The 22,476-nt window shown below is 37.1% G+C and overlaps 1 protein-coding gene across 2 annotated transcripts in view; it reads right to left on the minus strand.

Moving 5' to 3' along the window:
* Positions 1-1,135: 1,135 nt before the first annotated feature.
* The window catches only part of RAB28 (RAB28, member RAS oncogene family), a 111,040-nt gene continuing 89,699 nt past the window's right edge, over positions 1,136-22,476 (minus strand). Inside the window, exons 5-8 of one of the 2 annotated variants that reach the window (XM_032333857.1) lie at positions 15,259-15,362; positions 10,423-10,500; positions 3,284-3,378; positions 1,937-2,035 (exon numbers count right to left, since the gene is read on the minus strand). In XM_032333857.1, coding sequence (XP_032189748.1) covers positions 3,289-3,378; positions 10,423-10,500; positions 15,259-15,362 — 272 coding nt within the window. In that variant the 3' untranslated portion in view covers positions 1,937-2,035; positions 3,284-3,288. Of the gene's footprint in view, positions 2,036-3,283; positions 3,379-10,422; positions 10,501-15,258; positions 15,363-22,476 lie in introns of both variants that reach the window. The other variant, XM_032333856.1, reaches the window with a different exon arrangement.

Consider the following 22,476-nt stretch of genomic DNA (forward strand, 5'->3'; position numbering starts at 1 on the left):
GAGGAACATAGGGAGAATATCCTCTCCCTAGGAGACTGGCCAGCATGTTAGGAGATGCTAAAAGGAAAGATAAAATGAAATACTTAGAAGGGCTTATTACCTTGTATGCTTATCACCTTGTATGACTTGAAAGGCATACAAGGCTGCTTAATTGCTATAAAATAAAAAACACAGAAATCACAGTTAAGAAAGATTGGACTTGCTACCTGATGACTTCCAAAGTCACAATCTTTAAAATTTCTCGAACTTTAAATCACTCTTGAGAAGTGGTGACGCCTGGCCTTGATACAGAAGACTTCCTATCAGCTCTAGCTTTGATCCCTGTCCTCTAGCAAGTTCCTTTTTCTCTCCAAACTTGTTTCCTTGGCCACACAGGATACGAAATAACAAGGTTTCTAAGATCCCTTACAGCTGTAAAATGAGGTGTCCAGAATTTGTGCACATACTTGTGGCAAGTCTCCTCTGAGGAAGGCACCCTGCTAGGCGCTCCAGAGAGGCGTGAAACAGAACAGACCCAGACTGTTCCCAGTAGGCTCATGGCTTACTATGTAATAAAACACGAGGACACAAATAACTATGATTAGAGGCAGGAAGGAATAATGACCATCCAAGAGGTACTCACATGGAACTTGTGCCATATAGATGAGGACTGGCTTTGGGGAGGGACAGCATTCATTCCTGTTTTGATGTGGCAAGTATGAAGCACTCACTAGGCCAAGCACAACTGTGACCAAGATACACATAGTGTATCTTCACTATGAAGATCTTCGTAAGACAGCCTAAAGGCTGTCTGGCAGAAGACAGAATTCGGAGGGGGCAGATACCAGGTAGAGGGAGCTGTGCACTAAGACAGGAAGGCAGAGCATCATAAAACACACAGGACTGAGTCCAGGGCTCTATCTGTGCAGAGGTAGGAAGTGCACAGGAGATCAGGATGAGAAAAGGCAGAGAGGTAGGGAGCACCTCATGAGGAGTCCTGACATGACAGGCTATGGACTTGACTTGGTCCAACAAAATAACCTACAAGTCTAAGAGAGTGAAAGCTTACTAAACATGACATGATCCCTCACTTTGTATCCAAATACACTATGTTTACTGTAACTAAAAGAAAGACACCAAAGAAAATTCCCCCAAAAAAGTAACTGAAATAAGTTTATTTGCAGGAGAAGAACATCTGAACATCGGGTACAGTCTGACCACAATGATCCAACACCAGCAGTGACTCGTCTGAGAACGCTCTTCTGCAGTTTGGAGGAGACATCAGCTGAACACTTATCAAACCTCAGAAAGCCATCTAACCTGAGTGTTACACAATACATAATGACCGTGACACAGTAATAAAAATACAACAGCAAATACTCACTACTTTGTGAGCTACAACTGCAATATAAACAATTTAGGCTCTTTTTTAAAAAATGAAAAAAATAGATCTATTACAACTTTATTTCAAGCATTTTCAGTTAGATACAACTTTATATATTTTTACTCACAACAGACAGCAAAAGAATGCCTTCTGAAGTATCTATAGATAAAATATATTACTTATTTAAATGTTTGCACTCAGAAGCACATTTGCCAGGTAGGAGTTCAGATGAGAGAATGATTTTGTGCCAAAATCCTGGCAGGTGATCAAGACTTGTATAGTTTTCATATTTGTCTAAAAAGGTTTACATTGGAGAAAAAAGAAGGGAGAACGTAAAGACAACCAACATTATTCTTTTTCAGTGAAGCAGTCTAATTCCAGAGAAGGGGCTTTCCATTTTGGATTCCAAGCGTGTCATCCCAAAGTTGAATCCTGTCCAGGCCGAGGAGGCAAGGGAGCTGGAAGGAAAGTGTTAACAGAATGCTACAGAGATGGCCACTGATAACAGAGCTTCTAGAGGCCCCAGGCCACACAGTGGGGAAGGGCCGCCAGGACTACTGGTACAAAGGTACAGTGCGCTCACTGAACTGCACACATAGAGCTCCTGGGAGGGTTAACAGTTCTTGACAGAGGTTCCTGGTTGTAGTTTACAATATCTGCCTTCACCACCCTCTGTCATAAAAGAAAACAGAGTTATTATCAGAACATCAGAACATTTAGAAAGAGCTCGTTGAAGTATATTTTTATTTTCTGAACTTTGGTGAACTCCTGATGACAGACATCATAAATGAAGCCAGAACTGATATTAAAAGAATCAATCAGGACAAACTGTTGGAGAGCTGAGATGCTGGAGAGTGAGGGACTTGGGTTTGCTTTTTGGTTTTGTTTTTTAAGGACGGAAGACCAATTCCTTTACTGAGTCTTCCTGGTTTTATGACATTAACTTGAGGTTACAACAAGTCTAAAATATAACTGACAAATCAATATGAAAAATTAAACCCTGGTTATAATTTAAAGCAAAGGAATGAGAATTAATCATTCACATATTTTAATTCACAGGCAAGACATCATAATTTCAAAGTAAAATATGTCATCATTTATTAATATTTAAATAAACCATTATACCCAGCCGTAACTTTTTTAGAGTATCTGCAGCAATCTGTGAGTTAGTAAGAAATGTGTAAATGTTAAATAGGAGTCACATACAAAGGAGAAATGTTTTGAGCAACCCAATTTTTAAAACTTTTCCAGTTTTTATAACTTTCCTCCCAAATCCCTAATTTACTACCAAAGAGCTCACTACTGGGTTATGAATAAGGACTCTAACAAAATATAGAATGAAAAATTTAGAAAATTACCTCATATTCATGGTTTTTTTTTAAATTATTTAAACCAAAAGACACTTTTAACTCTTCTTTTCATCCCTCTAACCCACACTTCAAGGAATATCTTCGATGATGAATTTAGTATATGCCCCAAGTAATAATTTAAATTAAAACAGCTCCTTCACTATTCCCAACTCTTTTACTAAATCTGTACACAGAAGCAGACAAAGAAAGGTAATTCAAAGCAAATTTTAAAAATACTCTTTCAATTACCATGCTGCTTCAAGAAAAATGGGAATAACCATTGCACTCTTCACTTCACTGCACATGTGATAAACACAACCATAAGGACAAATATGTTTGAAAGTAACTGAAATGTTATTTTAATTTGTTCCAATTTCTTGTTTTTCGGTCTCCTGGCAAAGAACCAATTTTTCAAAGTTCTAAAACAGGCCTTACAATTAACAATACTAACTTCCAATCATGTACAATAATCATTTGAACTTCTCTACTCATAAGGAATAAAGAGCAAGACAGCATCTACCAGTTCTCCCTCCCTCCTCCCCCCAAATGCAATCAATTTACCCCTTAATACCTGCACTACTGTACTGAACAGATTCTACTCTGAGCAGAGTTGGTATGTTGATTATCTTCTTCCGGGTACTTCACTATTTCTGCCCTGACAATATGCTGCCAATTCCGTACAACATAAACAAGATGAAGAAGAAAGCAGGGGGCAGGGAAAAGAAAAGAAAGAAAAAATGGAAAGTATGTTCAATGGCTGAAAATAGAAGGGAATACCAAAGCAGAAAAAGAAACAAACACATAAATTTAAACACGTCACAGAAAAAAAAAAACCTTATGCATATAAAAGGAAAGAAAATGAATGAAGATCCATGAAACACTCCTCTTTGCAACTCTAGTTAATTATTGAAACAGGTCTACTGAACCGCCCAGACAAGTTGGGAGTTCTATTTTTGGTATCACAATGACACATTGTACCTATAAGGCCCAGAATTTCAGAGGACAAAAAAGAATTACAAGGCTTTTCTATACTAAAGTACAGTAACAGTATTTAATTCCATCTTCTTCAACAAATATTACTGCAGATCTATGTACCAGCCACTCTCTACTGGGAATGCACAGGTGAATTACACAGGCTTTGTTCACTTGGTGCTCTACACTAAATGAGAAGAGAAACATGTACACAGCTAGTTGCCATACAAGGTAAGAGCTTTACTAGTGGACTTATACATGTTGTAGAAATACAGGCGGGAGGAGTAATTAATTCTCTTTGAAGGTGGGGAGCAGACACATAAATCTGGGGAAGCAATGTGCCACTTATAAATGTCCCAGATTTATGGACTTATTAATATATAATGCTTGTCAAAGACTTCTTTTTGATGTTCATTGCCTCGTCCCACACAACCCTCACCTCCACACTTACAAATTCCATAAAGAAATAAACAATTTCGAAACACACTTTTCTATCATTCCAGAGGAAGTCCTGACATACAGTATTTAAGCATAATAACTACTGTTTCAAATATCTAAAGGAGTTTTGCTAAATAAAAAATCAAAATTGCTTTGATAGGTTTTGGATGGCTCTAACCCTTAGGATGAAAAGGGCATGTATGACAAATATGATAGAGATAACGTGCTCCCCTCAAATTTCTTACACTTGAAATTACCCTCACTTTTTTTTATGATTTCAAATATCTTATTTCTGAAAATCTTTCTTCATATTAGTATATATTAATTAACACATATAGAAACACTTGTTAATGTGGGTAGTTGTTTGTAATAATATTTGTAACAAGTTAGATAAACAACTGATAATAAATGAAGAGGATTCTATGGCATATTAGCATTGGATGGGCTCGGCTCCAATCCTCTAGCAAGCAGCATTAACTTCTGGACAAGATTCATGATTTACTAGGCATTCAGCCTGATGCTATCAACAGAAGCATTACCAACTGCCACATGAGGTATTAAAGTTGAACACCATTATCTGACCTCCCCAAACCTAACTGTTTCATGACAAACTATGGGTTACAATAAAGAAAAGGGATTTTCATAATCAGTAAGCAACTCATTAATCCTCCACAATGTCGGTTTAAACCCTATCCTGTAAACACAACCAGGTTACTGACCTGTGGTCAAGACATTGTGGTTGAAGTACTGACTAACATAAATGACTTGGATTTTCACCATTAATTTTCATCAAATTAGTGAAGAACTAACAAGGCAACATCTTTCTTGGAGGCCTTGGCTGTCTGACATAAAGCTTTGTACAAAGTTTCTGAACTGGAAGTTAGACTAAGGCCCTACAGATTCAAAACTTTGCTTTCTATGAGGAGAAAAACAAAATTTCCATGCCATAAACTTCAGAGTCGTTGCTTTCATACTCATCAGCTTGTTTACAAGCCATTCATTGATGTTTTCAGAGAAAATGTTACCTACAAAACACCAAATTTTACTTGTGGAGCCACAAAGTACACTCTGCTATTATTCTCTGCTATTAGTTAACAGAGTAAAAATAAAGAAATGGCCCTAAGAGGAAAGAAGCTGTGTAGCTGAACACCGGCTTAACCCTTACTTTGTCAGAGTATTTACTTGTGAGTGCATATTAGAAATGGAAACGGCAGCTATGCAGAGGGTAAGCAAGAACGCAACCCAGGCGCTGGGCAGGAACGTGTAAAGAGTATAGATGGAGTCTTGCGAGGACACTGAAGATCAATTTGCCAATTCTGCAATGGTGTTTTAATCCAGATAGTAACACATTTGCCATTGCAAAAGTTGTAGTTTGTCATGTTCAGGATATGGAGTAAACATACCTTGAAGGCTTAAAACACTTGTCACTATTGCTCATTCAAAGTTAACCACTATTTTAGATATTGAAGACGTTCAGAAAAATAATACATAATCTCTCTTTCCGAGATGTGTAAGAGTCTAGCATGGAATACAGAGACGTAAACTATTAAAGAATATTATGATTGATACATATTCAAAGTGCAACAAAATTATAGATTACCACTTAAATATGGCTATAGCATTTTTTTAAAATATTTTATTTATTTATCAGAGAAAGAGAGAGAGAGACTGCACAAGCAGGGTGAGTGGCAGGCAGAGGGAGAAGCAGGTTCCCCACTGGGCAAGAAGCCCAGTGCAGGACTCGATCCCAGGATTCTGAGACCATGACCTGACCTGAAGGCAGACATTCAACCAACTGAGCCACCCAGGCATCCTGGTTATAGCATTTTTTTTAAAGCATGGAACTTTGTACACAGTAGAAACTTAAAGGAAACTACTTTTCTTTTTCTTGAATATAATGTGCCCTTAGATGCTCTCAGGAACTTTCATCACTTAGGGTGTAAGTTACTTTACCATTTTGGTGTTCACAACCTCCTGATCTAAAAACACAAGGTTTATTTATGTGGTCTCTAAAGTCCCACCTATAGATCTTGAAACTACTTAAAAAAAATCACTTTGAAGGTGAGGAGGAAAAGAAAAATATGGGATGATAAGGAAATCCATTAAGCAATGTTCAGTACTGAGGATTAAAATAGTATGTATAAAGCGAGTAAATATGTTCTGCAAGGAAGACAAGTGATGTTTAAGATAAGAAAAGAATCTCACTGCAGTTTTTGTAAACAGATTGGAAAAAATGATAAAGATTAACATCTAGGCAAGAAGAATCTAAGTTCCTTGTATCTCCTTAAGGAAGATCAATATTCAGATAAAGCTAAAGAGAGGGACGCTAGGATAAGGAGTTAAATGGGCACTTCAGTTGTACAGTTACGTGCATGCACTACCACGCTAGATGTGTTCATGTGTAGTACATGTATATATATACATACGTGTGTGTGTGTGTATATATTTTAGCATTTTTTTAGCAAGTTTACTATCTCAGACATAAGAGAAAAAAAAATTTTTTTTGAGAAACTAATGCTTATCAAGTTCAAACCAAACAGAAATTCATAGTTTATAAACTGGAAAGTGAAAATGTCCAGGCTTAAAAATGTATTAAGGACTCTTGGGATGCCTGGGTGGCTCAGCTGGTTAAGCACCAACCTGCCTTTGGCTCAGGTCACAATCCCAGGGTCCTAGGATTGAGTCCCACATCAAGCTCCTTGTTCAGCAGGGAGCCTGCTTCTCCCTCTGCCTGCCATTCTCCCTGAAAAGTTGAACGCTACACCTTTGAGAGAATACCAACTGGAAATTCATTTTTTCCCTAAAGGTCTGACTACTTTGTAAACAAACAAACAAAAAAACTTGAACAATATGGGAAATAAGGACATTTGGTAACAACCAGTCCTGGCTTTTACACTATCTAAGAAGAGAATAGTTAGGAAAAAAAGAGTACAGATAAATGATACAAATGCAACTATTGCTTAAATTGGGAACTGTGGACAAGGCATCTAGAGTGTACATAAGTGTTTAAATAGCTGTCTGCCCCAACTTGTTCTGGGAGCTCCATGAGGACAAGGACTTCCATATATTCTTCTCTAGATCCACAGATTCTACTGCAGCCCCTGGTATGAAGTAGACCAGCAAAGAACGTCTGCTGTATTAATGAACCGTGTTCCCTTTCCTTCCTCCCTTTTCCTCTTCTTTACAAAGCTTGCAAAATATGCTGGTAACTCATTTTATAGAACTCCCTAAGAGGAACAAACTACGTTAGAAGAACTAAAATAGCAGAATCTTTTAAAATAATCACTAAATGGAACCAAGACCATAACCTGATTATAAAAGTTTTTTGTTTTTGTTTTTTTTAAGATCACTCATACTTTTTTTTTAAAGGTTTTATTTATTTATTTGATAGACAGATTACAAATAGGCACAGAGGCAGGCAGAGAGAGAGAGAGAGAGAAGCAGGGTCCCCGCTGAGCAGAGAGCCCGATATGGGGCTCAATCCCAGAACCCTGAGATCACAACCCAAGCTGAAGGCAGTGGTTTAACCCACTGAGCCACCCAGGTGCCCCTATAACCTGATTATAAATACCTATGTCACAAACTGAATTACTATAGCATCAGTTTCCATGTGTCTGGTCAGTCTACCAACTAGCTCCTTCTCCAGAAAATAAAACACTTCAAAACGAAACACTTCAAATGTTACACCAAATTCCCTCAGGAATCATTCAAAAAACACAGAAAACAAGTGTGCACTCTCCTTCCCTCTTTGTCTTGCCTCCCTGACCCACTTCTTTTTCTCTCCCCCTCTTTCACTTACCAGTTAGAATGGCCAACATCAAGAATAAACAGATAAATGTTGGGGAGAATGTGAAGAAAAACAAACACTTTTGCACCACTGGTGGGAACGTACACTGGTGCAGCCACTATGGAAAACTGTGGCGGTTCCCCCTCAAATTAAAAACAAAACTACCATATGATCTTGCAATTCTATTTCCAGGTATTTAGCCAAAGAAAATAAAAACACTAACTTGAAGATATATGCACTCCCATGTTCACTGCAACATTATTTACAACAGCCCAAGATATACAAACAACCTAAGTGTCCAACAATAGATGGAAGAATCAAAAAAGGTCTAGTACATATAGGAGTGAGTACCTGGGTGACTCAATCTGTTGAGCGTCGGAGTCCTAGTTTCAGCTCAAGCTATGATCTCATAGGTCGTGATCTAATGGGTCATGGGATTGAACCCCATGCCAGGGTCTGCACTCAGCATGAAGCCTGCACAAGACTCCCTCTCCCTCTCCTTCCAACCTTCTCCCCACATGAGCACACATGTACTCTCTCTAGAACGAATACATAAATCTTCTTAAAAATATAGTATATATATATATATATATATATATATATATATATATATATAAAATGGAGGGTTACTCAGCCATGAGAGAGGAAGACATTCTGTCATTTGTGACAACATGGGTGGACCCTGAGCATGTTATGCTAAGTGACAGATGTCAGATAAAGACAAGCACTGTGTGATATCACTTATATGTGGAATTTTAAAAGGCCAAACTTATAAAACAGAATAAAACGGTAGCTGCCAGAGATCAGGGCTGGGAAGGATGAAGAAATGTTGTTTAAGGGTACAAATTTAAAACAAATAGTAAATAAACCCTAGAGACACAATACACAGTGCAGTGAAAATAAACAACAATATTGTATTACAATCATCAAACGTGTTAAGAAACTAGAACTTAATTACTCAAACTGCTAAACAGAAAAGATAACTATGTAATGTGATAGAGGTGTTAATTATCACTACAATGACAATCATATTACAATACATAAATGTATCAAATTAACATGCTGTATACCTTAAGTTTATGTTTATCCAATGTGATATGCCAAATAGATTTCAATTAAAAAAAGAAATAACTGTGCTCAACATGACTTGCTGGCTTGGACGTAGGTCCTTAAAAACCTCTTTTTAAAATCTGAACTTTCGAAAATGTTTCCACAGGGAAATGTTGTCAATTGTAAAATCAATAATTTAACTGGCAAAAGCACCAAATTAATCAGATTCAGAAAAGAACGAGGCTTCTCTACACAAAGGATTCTGGCAAACAATAACAAAAGAGGGTTCTAGTACAGTGAACTCATCTTCAGATGAATGGATTCAAAGTAAACCACACCGACAAACCAAAGACTGAAATAGCGTCATTGCCTAATAAACAAGATGAGGTGCACTAAAAAGGTAAGGTATTCAGGAAGGGCAGAGAGCTATGCAATTAACACATCTGAGTAAGTGCTGAAATAAATGCCTTTTGAAAAATGATAAATAAAAAGAGATTTCCAGAGTTTCAAATATTGTTATCAAGTCCTAGAAACAGTCACATCAGCATAAAAATTTTCAATTGGTATTTGCTCTAAGACAGACACACACACACACACACACACACACACACACACACACACAGATTTACCATGAAAATAAGACCAGGAACACTGAGAAAATTAAAGAAAATATAAGGATGGGAAAAGACAATTATACCTTTTTAGCTAAATGGGATGGGCACAGAGTAGATGGGATTGAGGGAAAATGTAATTTATCTGTTGCTTCTCAGCAAACCAAAAACTTACCTTTAGACTCTAGGATCTTACTCTGATTTTTCATTCTATCAAACATATGAATTGGTGTACTATTATGGTGGTATTTTTAAATGCTTGTTAGTATTCACATTTATTTATTAGTGTAGGGACTGCCTTTATAATTAATACCATTATTAAATTGTGTATTAAATTAACAATAAAATGACATCAAGAACTGGTCTTATTACAAGAGGGGATGTTTTAGAAGAACAGAGAACACAGATTCAAAGAAAAAATAATGTTTTACCAAAGAGAACGTGCAGGATGCCAAATGGAGTAAACTCTAAGACAAAACTTAATTAAACTGTTGGGACTTTGTATGAAATATAAAAAGAATATGGTAGTATAGTAATCCTGGAAGAACTTAAATAAAGAAGTACAAAACAATATGATCAGCATCTTAACCCATTATTTAACTACTGATGAAATGTGTATTATATTAATCTCAATTTTAGGACAAAATGAAGTTTCAAGGGTATCATAATTGAACAAAAAGTTAACATCTTCCATCTTCTACACTAAACACTGATTCACTCATACACACAATTTATTCCTAAGGCTTTTAGGGATATGTACAGAGGGTGCATAAATGATAAAGGAGTCAGTGGTGAAATTAATGTCTTTAGGAAATAAATAGTTTTTTAAAAATAAAAGTTCAAGATAATCACCTGTGACTGTTCTATTTCTGCTTTGTTTAATTTGATTCCAAGGATTTCAGCAGCAACTTTCTGAAAACACAGGAAGACCTACATAACAAAAATAGGTTTAAATGATTTAAAACAGGCATGCTTAAGTTAATGTCAAATAAATTGAACTTTCTAAAAAATGATAAACATCAAGAATTGTGAAAATATGATGTACCAAGTTATTCAAAAAATAGCTCTGTCAAATGCAATAACATTTTAAGTATAATAATTTTAAAATGATTAAATCACAATTTGAAAATCATGCAATTCACTAAACATAAAGATATTTATCCCTAAAAATTTACATTTACAATTTTTTTATTTTATTTTGTATTTTATTTATTTGAGAGAGAGAGATCACAAGCAGGAAGAGGGACAGAGGGAGAAGCAAATTCCCCACTAAGCCGGACAACACAGGGCTGGATCCCAGGACCCGGGGATCATGACCTGAGCCAAAGACAGCTGCTTAACCAACTCAGGTGCCACCTCAGGCACCCCTACATTTAAAAAATTTTAACAAAAGAGAATTAATTACAGATACTACATTAAAAAAAAAAAAAAAGACTACTAGCATAGCAAACTCCTAAAAGTCCAGGGGAAAACAAATTAGTCTGTACTTTAGTACCAAGGTTTTTCACTGCCAATTCTATATTGGTCTTTTGATCTGGCTTTAGCCTATCTTAAAAGTGCTTAACTTCTAACCCTTTAATAATCTTTGTGGCATTCATTAATTTCAATAAATGAGCCATATCTCTTGAGCAAAACAATTTAGTAATCTTTATTTTATTGGTTCAGAGTAAAGGAATAGTATACTGTGTTATCCTTAAACAGAAACCAAAAGTACTTTTCCATAAACAGACTTTCATACATACTTAGCATATGCTGAGCTCACTAGGATTCCCAGGACTCCAACCCAGACACTGACTGTAATGTTATACTTGTCTTTGTTTCATAAGCGTCTTTTCATATTCTTACCCCTACTTATCTCATGCTTATTGAATATTTATTGCAACTAATTTTTATTTCTAAAATAAAAGATACATACCTCCAAAAGGCTTATGTCATTTACATCCTAAAACGGACTATATATGATAGTTCACTCATGGTCAACATTCAAGAAAAATGAGAAAGCTAGCATGATGGGATGGAGAGAAAGTGGGGGATTATGAAGGACAATAAGCAAAGAGATTAAGGGAGTACACATATCACATAAGATCTGGTAAGCTATGGAAGTACTTTGACTTTTACTCCGAGTTAAATGGAAGCCATGGGAAGATGGCTTGATGTGACTTCTATTTTAATAGGGTCAATCTGATTCTTATATTGAATATTCTCACTACAGAAGATAAAGGGTACAAAAAGAGGATCCAGCAAGGACGCTAGTGTAAGAGATGATGGAGGCTTGAACCAAAGTGGTAGCAGTAGACAGGATAAGAAAGAGTCACCAGATTCTGGATATATCATGAAAGAACAACCAACAGGACTTAGCAATAGACAAATGTGGGGTATGAAAGAAAGAGAGAAGTCAAGAAGGATTCTAAAATTTTCTCCACCTTAGCACTTAGCAGAAGATCCGCCATTTATTGAACTGGGGAAGACTATGGGAGATTTCAGGAGAGACTATCAAGAGTTTAGTTATGAACCTGGATAAGACTAGGGATGCTTATTAGGCATGTAAGTGGAGGTGCTGGGCAGGCTGCAGTTCAGGGAAGAGGTCTGGTCAAAGCCCTGAGGCTAAATGAGGTCACTGGGGAGTAAGTTTAGAGAAAGGTACCAAGGACTGAGCCCTAAGGCACTCCAATATTCAGAAAATGGAGTGAGAGGGAATCAGCAAAAGGAAATGAGAGAGTAGCTAGTGAGGTAAGAGTAAACCAGGAGGTGTAGTATCCTGGAAGGTAAGTGAGGAACGTATTTCAAAGAAGAAAGAGTGATTGACTATTCTATATGCCTCAACTAAGTAAGATGAAGACTAAGAACTGACCACTGCATTTAGCAAAAATGAGGTCGTTGGTGATTAGAATAACAGTAGTATGGGTGAAATACTGGGTGAAAAAGTCCAGGTGAAACTATTCAAGAGAAACTACAAAGAGAAAACTGGAGACAACTCTTTCAAGACACATTCCACTGGAACTAGGGGAAAGAAAAAAGGCAACAGTTAGAGAAAACTGTGGGATTTATTATTTTTAAAATTAGGTAAGTCATAGCATTTTCTGTGATGATAGAATAATCCAGTAGACAGAAAAAAAAAAAAAAGTGATGATACAGGATGGAGAGAGAATTGCTGAGCAATCAATGTCCATTCCTAGGCCAAGAGAAATGGGACTAATGCACAATGGAGGAGTGGGCCCTAACCAGGAGCATGGATGGTTTGTCCTTCAGTAACCAGACAGAAGACAGAAGATATGGGAACAGAGACAGGGAGCAAGGAGAATGGGAGTGAATGTGGTGGCAAGACTATGCAGTTATCTTCTGTTGACTTCAGATTTCTATAGAAAAGAAAACAAGGTCATCAGCTCAGAGAATGGATGAGGAAATGTTGAAGATCTGAAAAGAGAAGAGAAGTTATGAAAACAGTCATCAAGGTGAGAGGGACTGATGATGGCTTATGGACATTAAGGCCCCCCCTTCAGGCTAGTGATTGTGAATTTTAAGTGAAACCTCCAGCATGCCTCTGTTTCTCTCTGATCACGTTCAAATACCTGGGTGCTGCCACAAAACAGCAGGAGCTTGGTTTAAACTAGAGTTAAGGTTTAGACAAGTGAATCTGAGAAAGTCAAAGCGAGGAAAGGGAATTGAGGGTACACATATGGCAATGATTTTTTTTTTTAAGATTTTATTTATTTACTTGGCAGAGAGAGAGAGAGATTACAAGTAGGTAGAGAGGAGGCAGAGAGAGAGAGGGGGAAGCAGGCTCCCTGTTGAGCAGAGAGCCCAATGTGGGGCTCGATCCCAAGACCCTGAGATCATGACCTGAGCCGAAGGCAGAGGCTTAACCCACTGAGCCACCCAGGCGCCCCTACATATGGCAATGATTTTGATTGGCCAAGAGATTTAAGTTAGGAAAACAGGAAAATGAGGACATGAAAGGAGGTTGGGGACATTAAAAAGATGTTAAGATGTGCAGATATCTAGCAGGTCCTGCCAGGACTGCAGATTGTCTGGACTAGGGCATTCAGGGGTATGAGCTGGAAAGACAGGAGGGTGGTCAGTGATTAGGATGTCTGACATTGAGATTTTGTGATCAGTAATGACAAAGCCTGCGAGTGAGTGGCTAAGGTGGGGTGAAGGACAAACAAAAATACTGGAATCACTAAGAATTACAACAAAGGTAATATCAGAGAAAGTACAGTCAGGAGCTCAACCCCCCAGGTGATGAGGAAAATAAGCTGAAGATGGAGATGACTGAAGTCTCAAAGTGATTCCACAAGAATAAACCATTTCAAAGTTGCATTTCAAAGGAAAATAACAAGGATTTTTAAGAATGGCTCAACATAAGTACCAAAAAATATGGAGTGGTTAAACACAAGGTAAATTACTGGAAGTTGAAATAATTCTAGGGGCACTTAGGTAGCTCAATGGGTTAAGCTTCCGACCCTTGATTTCAGCTCAGGTCATGATCTCAGGACTGTGAGACTGAGCCCTACATCAGGCTCCACACTGGGCATGGAGCCTGCTTAAGATTCTCCCTCTCCCTCTACCCCTTCCTGCCCACTCACATGTTCACTCACTCTCTCCCTCTCAAAAATAATAAAAAATTATTAAATAAAATAAAATAATTCAAAAATGACAGAAGATCCCTAGGAAGATAAGTGAGGGTAGAAGCCCAATCCATGTATTTATCAAGGAGTACTGATTTTACACATTTTTGAATGGCATGTGTGGGTATGTGCCCATGTTTGCATTATCTTGGAGGAAATTTCTGAAAATAATCAGAAAATAAATAGGTAATGAAATTTTTAAAAGTTCAACCTTGATAGCAATCAAAGAAATTCAAGCACCAAGGTACCTTTTTTTTTCTTATTTTTGGCCTACCAAATTAACACAGATTTAAAAGTAAATTAAAAAATCCTGGATGTTAAAAAAACACCACAGTGAAATAGCACTAATACAATGTTGGCAGTAGGATGGATTATTAAATCTACTTAAATCTAATGGATTATTAAATCTCTTTAATAGTATCAAATGACGTGGTCAAATTTTCTGCTCACAAATATATTAAATAAAACATTAAAACACCAAGTTATTTCTATATTTATGATCTTAATTTTTAAATAAATTTTTAGTGCAGTTAATAACCCTGGACGGTCACTACTTAGGTTTACAAATCCTATCCCCACCACTCATTAGCTGTGTACCCTGGACCCCCCTTACATAAACTGTCTAGGACTCCTCTATAGCACAGACATAATGGGAGAAGCACAACGCAAGTCACAGAGCAAGCATTCAGTGAATGCAATTCACTAGCAGCAACAGCAACAGCATGAGCATTTGGGAGCATCAGAAAACTATAAGGAATCACAGGAGGTTGTGAATGGTAATCTCTGGATGCTGAGATAGTAGGTGATTTTTACATTCTTTTTTTTTTTTTTTTTGGATATATGTTCTTTTTCTCTCGTACTTTTAAATTCCCTAAAATAACCATAAACTTAGGTTAAATGAATTATAAATGTAATATAAACAGAATAAACATTTTATCTATTTTATGTCTTCAATAGGAATTAATTTATTCCAAAAGTTAAGCCTAGGAAGTGTACTTCCTGTGAATACTATTACTAAAAAAGATCGCTCATAATATTCAATATTCATTATTTTACTTACAGAGTCTCCTGTCTTTGCTGAGACAAAGTGGCTACTAAAACCATTTTCCTGGCAAAACCGTAAGTGTTTTTCAGGTTTTACTGTTCGCATATGTTCCAAATCAACTAGAAAAGTAAACAAAAACAGAGAATAAAACTCAGTATCAGAATCAAACAATACATTAACATGTTTAAATTTGACTTACTTTCCAAAATTATTTCCCAGCTTAGACACTAGCTGTGTCACCTTGAGCAATTCTTTAACCTTTTTATGCTTGAGTCTATAAAGCTAAAAACTGAGACTAACCATGTATATATATACATGTAATATATATATACATGTGTGTGTATACACACACACACACACACACACACACACACACACACACACACACCTACCTTATGTAGAGTTATTTGAGAGTGAATGCATCGATGATGCACAATGACCAGCACATGAGAAGTGCTTGAAAAATGAAAGCTATCATTCTTATTACCTACAGCTTCAGGCACATTGATGAGACCCAAAAAAAGATCTACTTAGCATAACATGTTTAAACATAATGATTATGGCTGACACTTGAACATCGTGGGTTTGAACTTAGATGTGGATTTTTTTTTTAAAGATTTTATTTATTTATTTGACAGAGAGAAATCACAAGTAGATGGAGAGGCAGGCAGAGAGAGAGAGAGGGAAGCAGGCTCCCTGCCGAGCAGAGAGCCCGATGCGGGACCCGATCCCAGAACCCTGAGATCATGACCTGAGCCGAAGGCAGCGGCTTAAACCACTGAGCCACCCAGGCGCCCCTAGATGTGGATTTTTACAGTACAGCACTATAAAAGTTTTTTCTCTTCCTTGTGATTTTCTTAACAGCATTCTTTTCTCTGCCTGATTTTATTGTAAGAATATAGTATATAATAAACATAGCAAACAAAACTTGTGTTAATTGACTGTTTATGCTATCAGTAAATCTAGGCAATAGTAGCTGTTTGTGGTTATGTTTTAGGGAGCCAAAGTTATACATGGATTTGACTATGCAGGGAATTGGCACTCCAAACCCCCATGTTGTTCAAGAGTCAACTGTAACTGAAAGATGCACTTACCCAAGCATATTTAGTTTGAAACAATTTAATTGCTTTAATAATTACAATAGTTCTGCAATCTCTATAAACTTTAATGTTAACACAAATACAGAATTAATTTTATGCCAAAAGGTAGCAATATTTTGTTGCATGCTTACTTTATTTGAAACCATGGTTTAATTTCACAAAGATACATCTCAGTTGCTTTCCAAACCTAAAGTATACATTTAAAAGCACTCAGTAAGGGGATATTTCCTTGAATAGGTATTGGTGCTTTAAAGCAAAGCACGGTACTCATAGCCAATACTGGTTTTATCCAGCACAGTCTATTTTTTCAAATGTGATCCTTTATTGGACAGTTTCTCTTTTAACAACACTACAGACCCTATAAGGGTGTTGACTCAATGCCGTCAAATTATAAGGCAAATATATTTGCAGGATTTAAGGACAACTAGGCTCTTTGAGTCAATATAGGAAAAAAAAACTTGAACTGATTTCCTGAGGAAGGGACCCAACTGACTTGTAAAAAGTTGTAAATTTGTAAATCTACTAAGCCTACATAATAGTGGCAATTGATTATCAACTAAAAAATGTTCTCATACTACATAAAAGGCTTTATTTAAAATTATATTGAAGGTCTTTAGTTTGCAGGCTCAAAAGATCTTTCTCTAGGAGATTTTTGATCTAGTGGGGGATTTCTGAGTCTCGTTTATATTGCTTAGCTTGGATAATATGGAGCTTTTTTCTTTTCTGGCCACAGGTTGTTGTTCCTTAAACATCACTGAGACCTTATTTATAAGAACAAGCCAAAAAATAGCCAGATACCATAGGCATCAATTTGTAGAAGACTAAAATACTAAGCTATTAGCACTGACATTTATACATCTAGTTTATCATAATAGTGAGGCTAAAATGCTTTCCTAATTCAACATGAGTAAGAACAAGTCATGTCACTAAGAAAATTAACCAATGAAATCACTGTCCAATTAAAAATAAAAACAAACACATAGTTTGTCATTTAATATATGTGTGTATTCATCTTTTTGAATGGAATAGTCTATCATTGTTCCATTTTTTTTCTTGTTTTTCCTCTCCTCCTGTCCACCAACAACCTAACTACCACATTCACTTACTTATAGCACTGGGGAATATATTACCCAAGCAAAAGGTTTTCCCTAATAAAGATAACCATGATGGGGCACCTGGGTGGCTCAGTCAGCTGAGTGTCCAACTCTTGGTTTCAGCTCAGGATCATGAGATCAAGCCCCACAGCAGGCTCGGAGCTCAGCAGGGAGTCTGCTTGAGATTTTCTCCCTCTCCCTATGCCCCTCCCCCAGTTCACACTCTATCTCTCTAAAATAAAATAAATAAATATTTAAAAAAAAAAAAGACGATACCCTTGAGAAACTAGTACTATCACTGATCAACTGAAAACAACAACATTTATCCATCAAACACTTATTAAGTACCTATTATATACCAACTAGTAGGTTAAGCAATAAGAACCCAAAGATGGAAAAGATACAATCCTGGTCCTAAAAAAGTCATCATCCATACTTTAGGAGCATAAAAGATCACCAGCAATTGAAGCAGTTATAATTGAGAGTCTGACAAAGGAGACAGCAGATAGAGAATAGGCCCTCCCAGAACTTTACCACAAAGTTTTCCTCTGCTCTGTTAAAATTTAGTGGGCAATGTTTAAGAGGACTCAGTTACTAGAATTCTTAACTCTAAATGATCCAGAAATGTATATTCTGAAGATAAAGTTATAGTGAGACACTGGAAAATCTTTCCTTTCTTCACTTTTAAGATCATCCTTAAAAATATTATCCAGTGACAATGCATACATGTGGTAATACTCTCATATATGTGATAACATTCTATCATATATGTGGTAACACTCACTGCTTTAATTGCCTTTATGTCCTTCAGTGAACCACACCATCTTTCTAGTTCTCATATTTTGTTTTTGAAAATGGAATAAAAATTTCCTAATAATCATAATACATTTTCATTACCCAAATATTCAGAAAAACTATGAAAATGAAATGTAAAATATTATCTCCTGTGAGGATGATGCTGTCTTCTCCTGAAGCTCTTTTTTTTTCTCTTAGATTTTATCATTATTTTTTTTTCTTTTTTTTTTGAGTAAACTCTACCCCAACTTGGGGCTTGAATTCAGGGCTCTGCAATCAAGAGTTGCATGGTCTCAGGGTGTACCAGCTAAGCCACCCAAGCACCCCTCCTAAAGCTCTTTCAAATGTTAATTTTCCCCTGTTGTATCTACCTTATCAGTCAGGCCTGAAGGTGGGATAGGTGACCTTGTTCCATGTTTCTCTTTCTAGACCATTCTCCCTGTTTTCCCTAAAAACCTTTAGATTTGAATAATCATTTGAGCCAAATTATTATACCTCCGTCCATCTAGCTACTTTTATTTGTTGGCTTATCAGCCAACCCCTGCCTGAACTCGGTGAATATCTCAGAGATTTCTCCTGGGTCACAGTCACTCCATTACTGTTGCTGTCACCATTCCTGGTAACTCCAGTGCCCACACACAGTGTCCTTGCTCTCTCACGTTCCTTGAGTCCTTTACCTCTAGTCATCTTGTTCCCAACCTACACTAACATACTTAAGATCTAGTTTGTATCAATTTCTGTACCCTCTCTGTAATATCGATATTAATTTTATGTATCCCAGTCTATCCATTATCTCCTGTCTTTACAGCTCAGCTGCTTTTGTAACTCAACTCCAGCAATTTTTAGACTCACACAAAACTTTAACATCAGTTACCAATTATATCTTAACAATTTTCAATTTCCTGAACCATTCCTTACTCAACTTAGATTTCATGCTCCATCAGTATAATCACTTCCTTGCATTTACTATCTTCAAGTTACCTGCCCTTTTTCTCAGTGTTGTACATGGTACAGTTTCTCTGCTTAATTACTTAAGTAATTTCTCTGCTTGAATGCAAGCACTGATCTACTCAACACCTCTACTAATGCAGCTGAGTGTAGTTAGAACAAAACCTGTAACACACTGTGTCTCCTTTAAATCCAGATTAACTGTCTTTAAGTGATTTCTCTCAATCCCTCACATCCCATGTCAAATCCATTAGCATTTCATATTTACTTTTTATTTCAAAAATCTATTGAGGATCTGCCCTACTTTTTACATCTCTACTGCTACTAAGTAAAATATTGTCCAAACTATCATCTTCTTTTTCATAGATTTTAGATTTTTTTTCCTAAAAATGGAGGGAATTTTATAGCCTCACATAACTGAAAAACCCAATAACTATTTTATCTTTAGCTGTGGTGTGATCCAGGGACTCAAAAAATGCCATTAACTAGAGTCAACTACTGATAACACTTTTGTGCATATCCTGCCAATATCAAAGCAACTGAAGGACAGAGGCATTAATGTTGCACATACATGCAATTTCTTCTACCTCAAGCATACTACAATCCTGCTTAAACATGTGCTTAATAATTTCAAAGGATAACCACTTTATAGATCATTCATTCGTTTGGCTAACAAATACTTAAGGGCCTATTTTTAATATATTTTTTATATTTTACACTGGTAAAATCCTTCCTTTCTTCACTTTTAAGATCATCCTGGAAATTATTAATCAGCAAACATACATACATATGGTAACACTCTCATATATGTGATAACATTCTATCATATATGTGAAAACACTCACTGCTTTGATTTAATTTCCTTTATGTCCTTCAGTGAACCACACCATCTGCAGCCCAGTTTCTTCTAGCTCTGCTTTCTTCCCCGATTTTTTTTCCTTAAGATTTTTACAGTAGCTTCCTCAGTGGCTTCTCTGCTTCACATTTGACTCTCTGTAGTTTATTCTCAGCAAAGCAACCCAAATTAACCTTTTAAAACGCCAGATTACTTTTTGTTTGTTTGTTTGTGTTCTTCACAATCCCCCAGTAACTTCCCATCTCTTTTACAGTGGCCTATGCACCCTGTGTGATCTGGTTTCTGGCTTTTTAAACCTCATTTCCACTGTTTCCCTTTTTTTGCTAACTCATTTCAGCCATCCTGGCTGGCCTCCTGTTTTTCTCTTACTCCTAAGTGTAATCTTCCTTTAGGGTCTTTGCACTTACAGTTGTCTCTGATTATGTATTTTTCCTGTTAGTCTCTTTATCGAACTGTAAGCTCCTTGTATCTGCAGCACCCAGGACAGTGCCTGGCCAAATAGGCCCCCAACAGAAAAGATAAGTATGTACGTACATTATACGGTAGAAGTGTAGAACTTTTTTCAAGGAAGATATTAAAAATACAGGAATTTTATTGATGTGGAAGCATCTCAGAAACTAAAAAAGGATCGAAACTAGGGTTTACAAATGGGAGGTCAGAGCTGTATAGGATAAGAATGCAACAGATAAACCAATGATATTAATACCCTAGGTTTTCTTGTGTAGGGAACATAAGCGAGGACAAAAAGCACAAAGATGAAAAAATTCTAAGTCTACATTAGACAGACAAGAAAATCCAAATTTTTTATTGTCAAAACCAACTATGCAAAAAAAAAAAAAATTACGTGGCTCATTCATCCTGACCTGTATATTATAATGGAAAAGGGGAAAAAACATTGTCAAGATACTAAGACTATCTGTCATGTTCCTAAAATCACATGAAATAGAAATCGTATGATAAGCCTAATTTTGGTTAACAACCTTAATTTTGACAAAACTTAGAAAGCTATTAGAAAGAACAACCTGGAGTCAAGATGACGGAGAAGTAGCAGGCTGAGACTACTTCAGGTAGCAGGAGATCAGCTACATAGCTTATCTAAAGATTGCAAACACCTACAAATCCAATGGCAGATGGAAGAGAAGAAGAACAGCAATTCTAGAAACAGAAAATCAACCACTTTCTGAAAGGTAGGACTGGCGGAGAAGCGAATCCAAAGCGACGAGAAGATAGACCTGGGGGGGTGGGCGGCTCCCCGCAAGTGGCGGAGCAACGGAGCACAAAATCAGGACTTTTAAAAGTCTGTTCCACTGAGGGACTTCGCTCCAGAGGCTAAACGGGGTGAAGCCCACGTGGGGTCAGTGTGACCTCAGGTCCCACAGGGTCACAGAAGGTTTGGGGGTGTCTGAGTGTCACAGAGCTTACAGGTATTCAAACGGGGAAGCCGGCTACAGAGACAGAGCCGAGGAGTGAGCTCCCAGCTCAGGGTTACCTTGAACTGGTCGCAGGCTCGGTGAGCTCGGAGCGCAGCCGGAGGCCAGGGAGACGGGAGTAATTGGGCGCTGTTCTCTGAGGGTGCACTGAGGGGTGAGGCCCCGGGCTCTGGGCTCCTCCGGGCCAGAGACTGGGAGGCCGCCATTTTCGTTCCCATCCTCCGGAACTCTACAGAAAGCGCTCAGGGAACAAAAGCTCCAGAAAGCAAACCCAAGTGGATTACTCAGCCCAGCCCAGCCCAGCCCCTGGTAAGGGCAGTGTAATTCCGCCTGGGGCAAAGACTCTTTTGAATCACTACAACAGGCCCGTCCCCCAGAAGAACGAGAAATCCAGCCAGGACCAAGTTCACCTACCAAGGAGTGCAGTTTCAATACCAAGGAGAGCAGCTGAATTCCAGAGGAGGAGAAAGCAAAGCACGGAACTCAGGGCTTTCACCCCATGATTCTTTAGTCTTGCAGTTAATTTTTTTTTCTTTTTCAATTTTTTTCTCTTCTTCTGCTAAATTTTTTTTAACTTTTATCCTTTTCTTCTTTTAATGTTTTTTTAACTAGTTTATCTAATATATATATTTTTTTCTTTTTTATACTTTTTCTTTATTCGTTTTCTTTTTTTAATTGTTTCTTTTCTTATTTTGTTTTTTTTCTCTTTCTGAACCTCTTTTTATCCCCTTTCTCCCCTCTCACAATTTGGGATCTCCTCTGATTGGTTAAAGCATATTTTCCTGGGGTTGTTGCCACCCTTTTACTATTTTACTTGCACCTTCATATACTCTTATCTGGACAAAATGACAAGGTGGAAAAATTCACCACAAAATAAAAGAACAAGAGGCATTACCAAAGGCTAGGGACCTAATCAATACAGACATTGGTAATATGTCAGATCTAGAGTTCAGAATGATGATTCTCAAGGTTCTAGCTGGGCTCAAAAAACACATGGAAGATAGTAGAGA

Source organism: Mustela erminea, chromosome 2 (assembly GCF_009829155.1).
Source record: "Mustela erminea isolate mMusErm1 chromosome 2, mMusErm1.Pri, whole genome shotgun sequence".
Taxonomy (NCBI): Eukaryota; Metazoa; Chordata; class Mammalia; order Carnivora; family Mustelidae; genus Mustela; species Mustela erminea.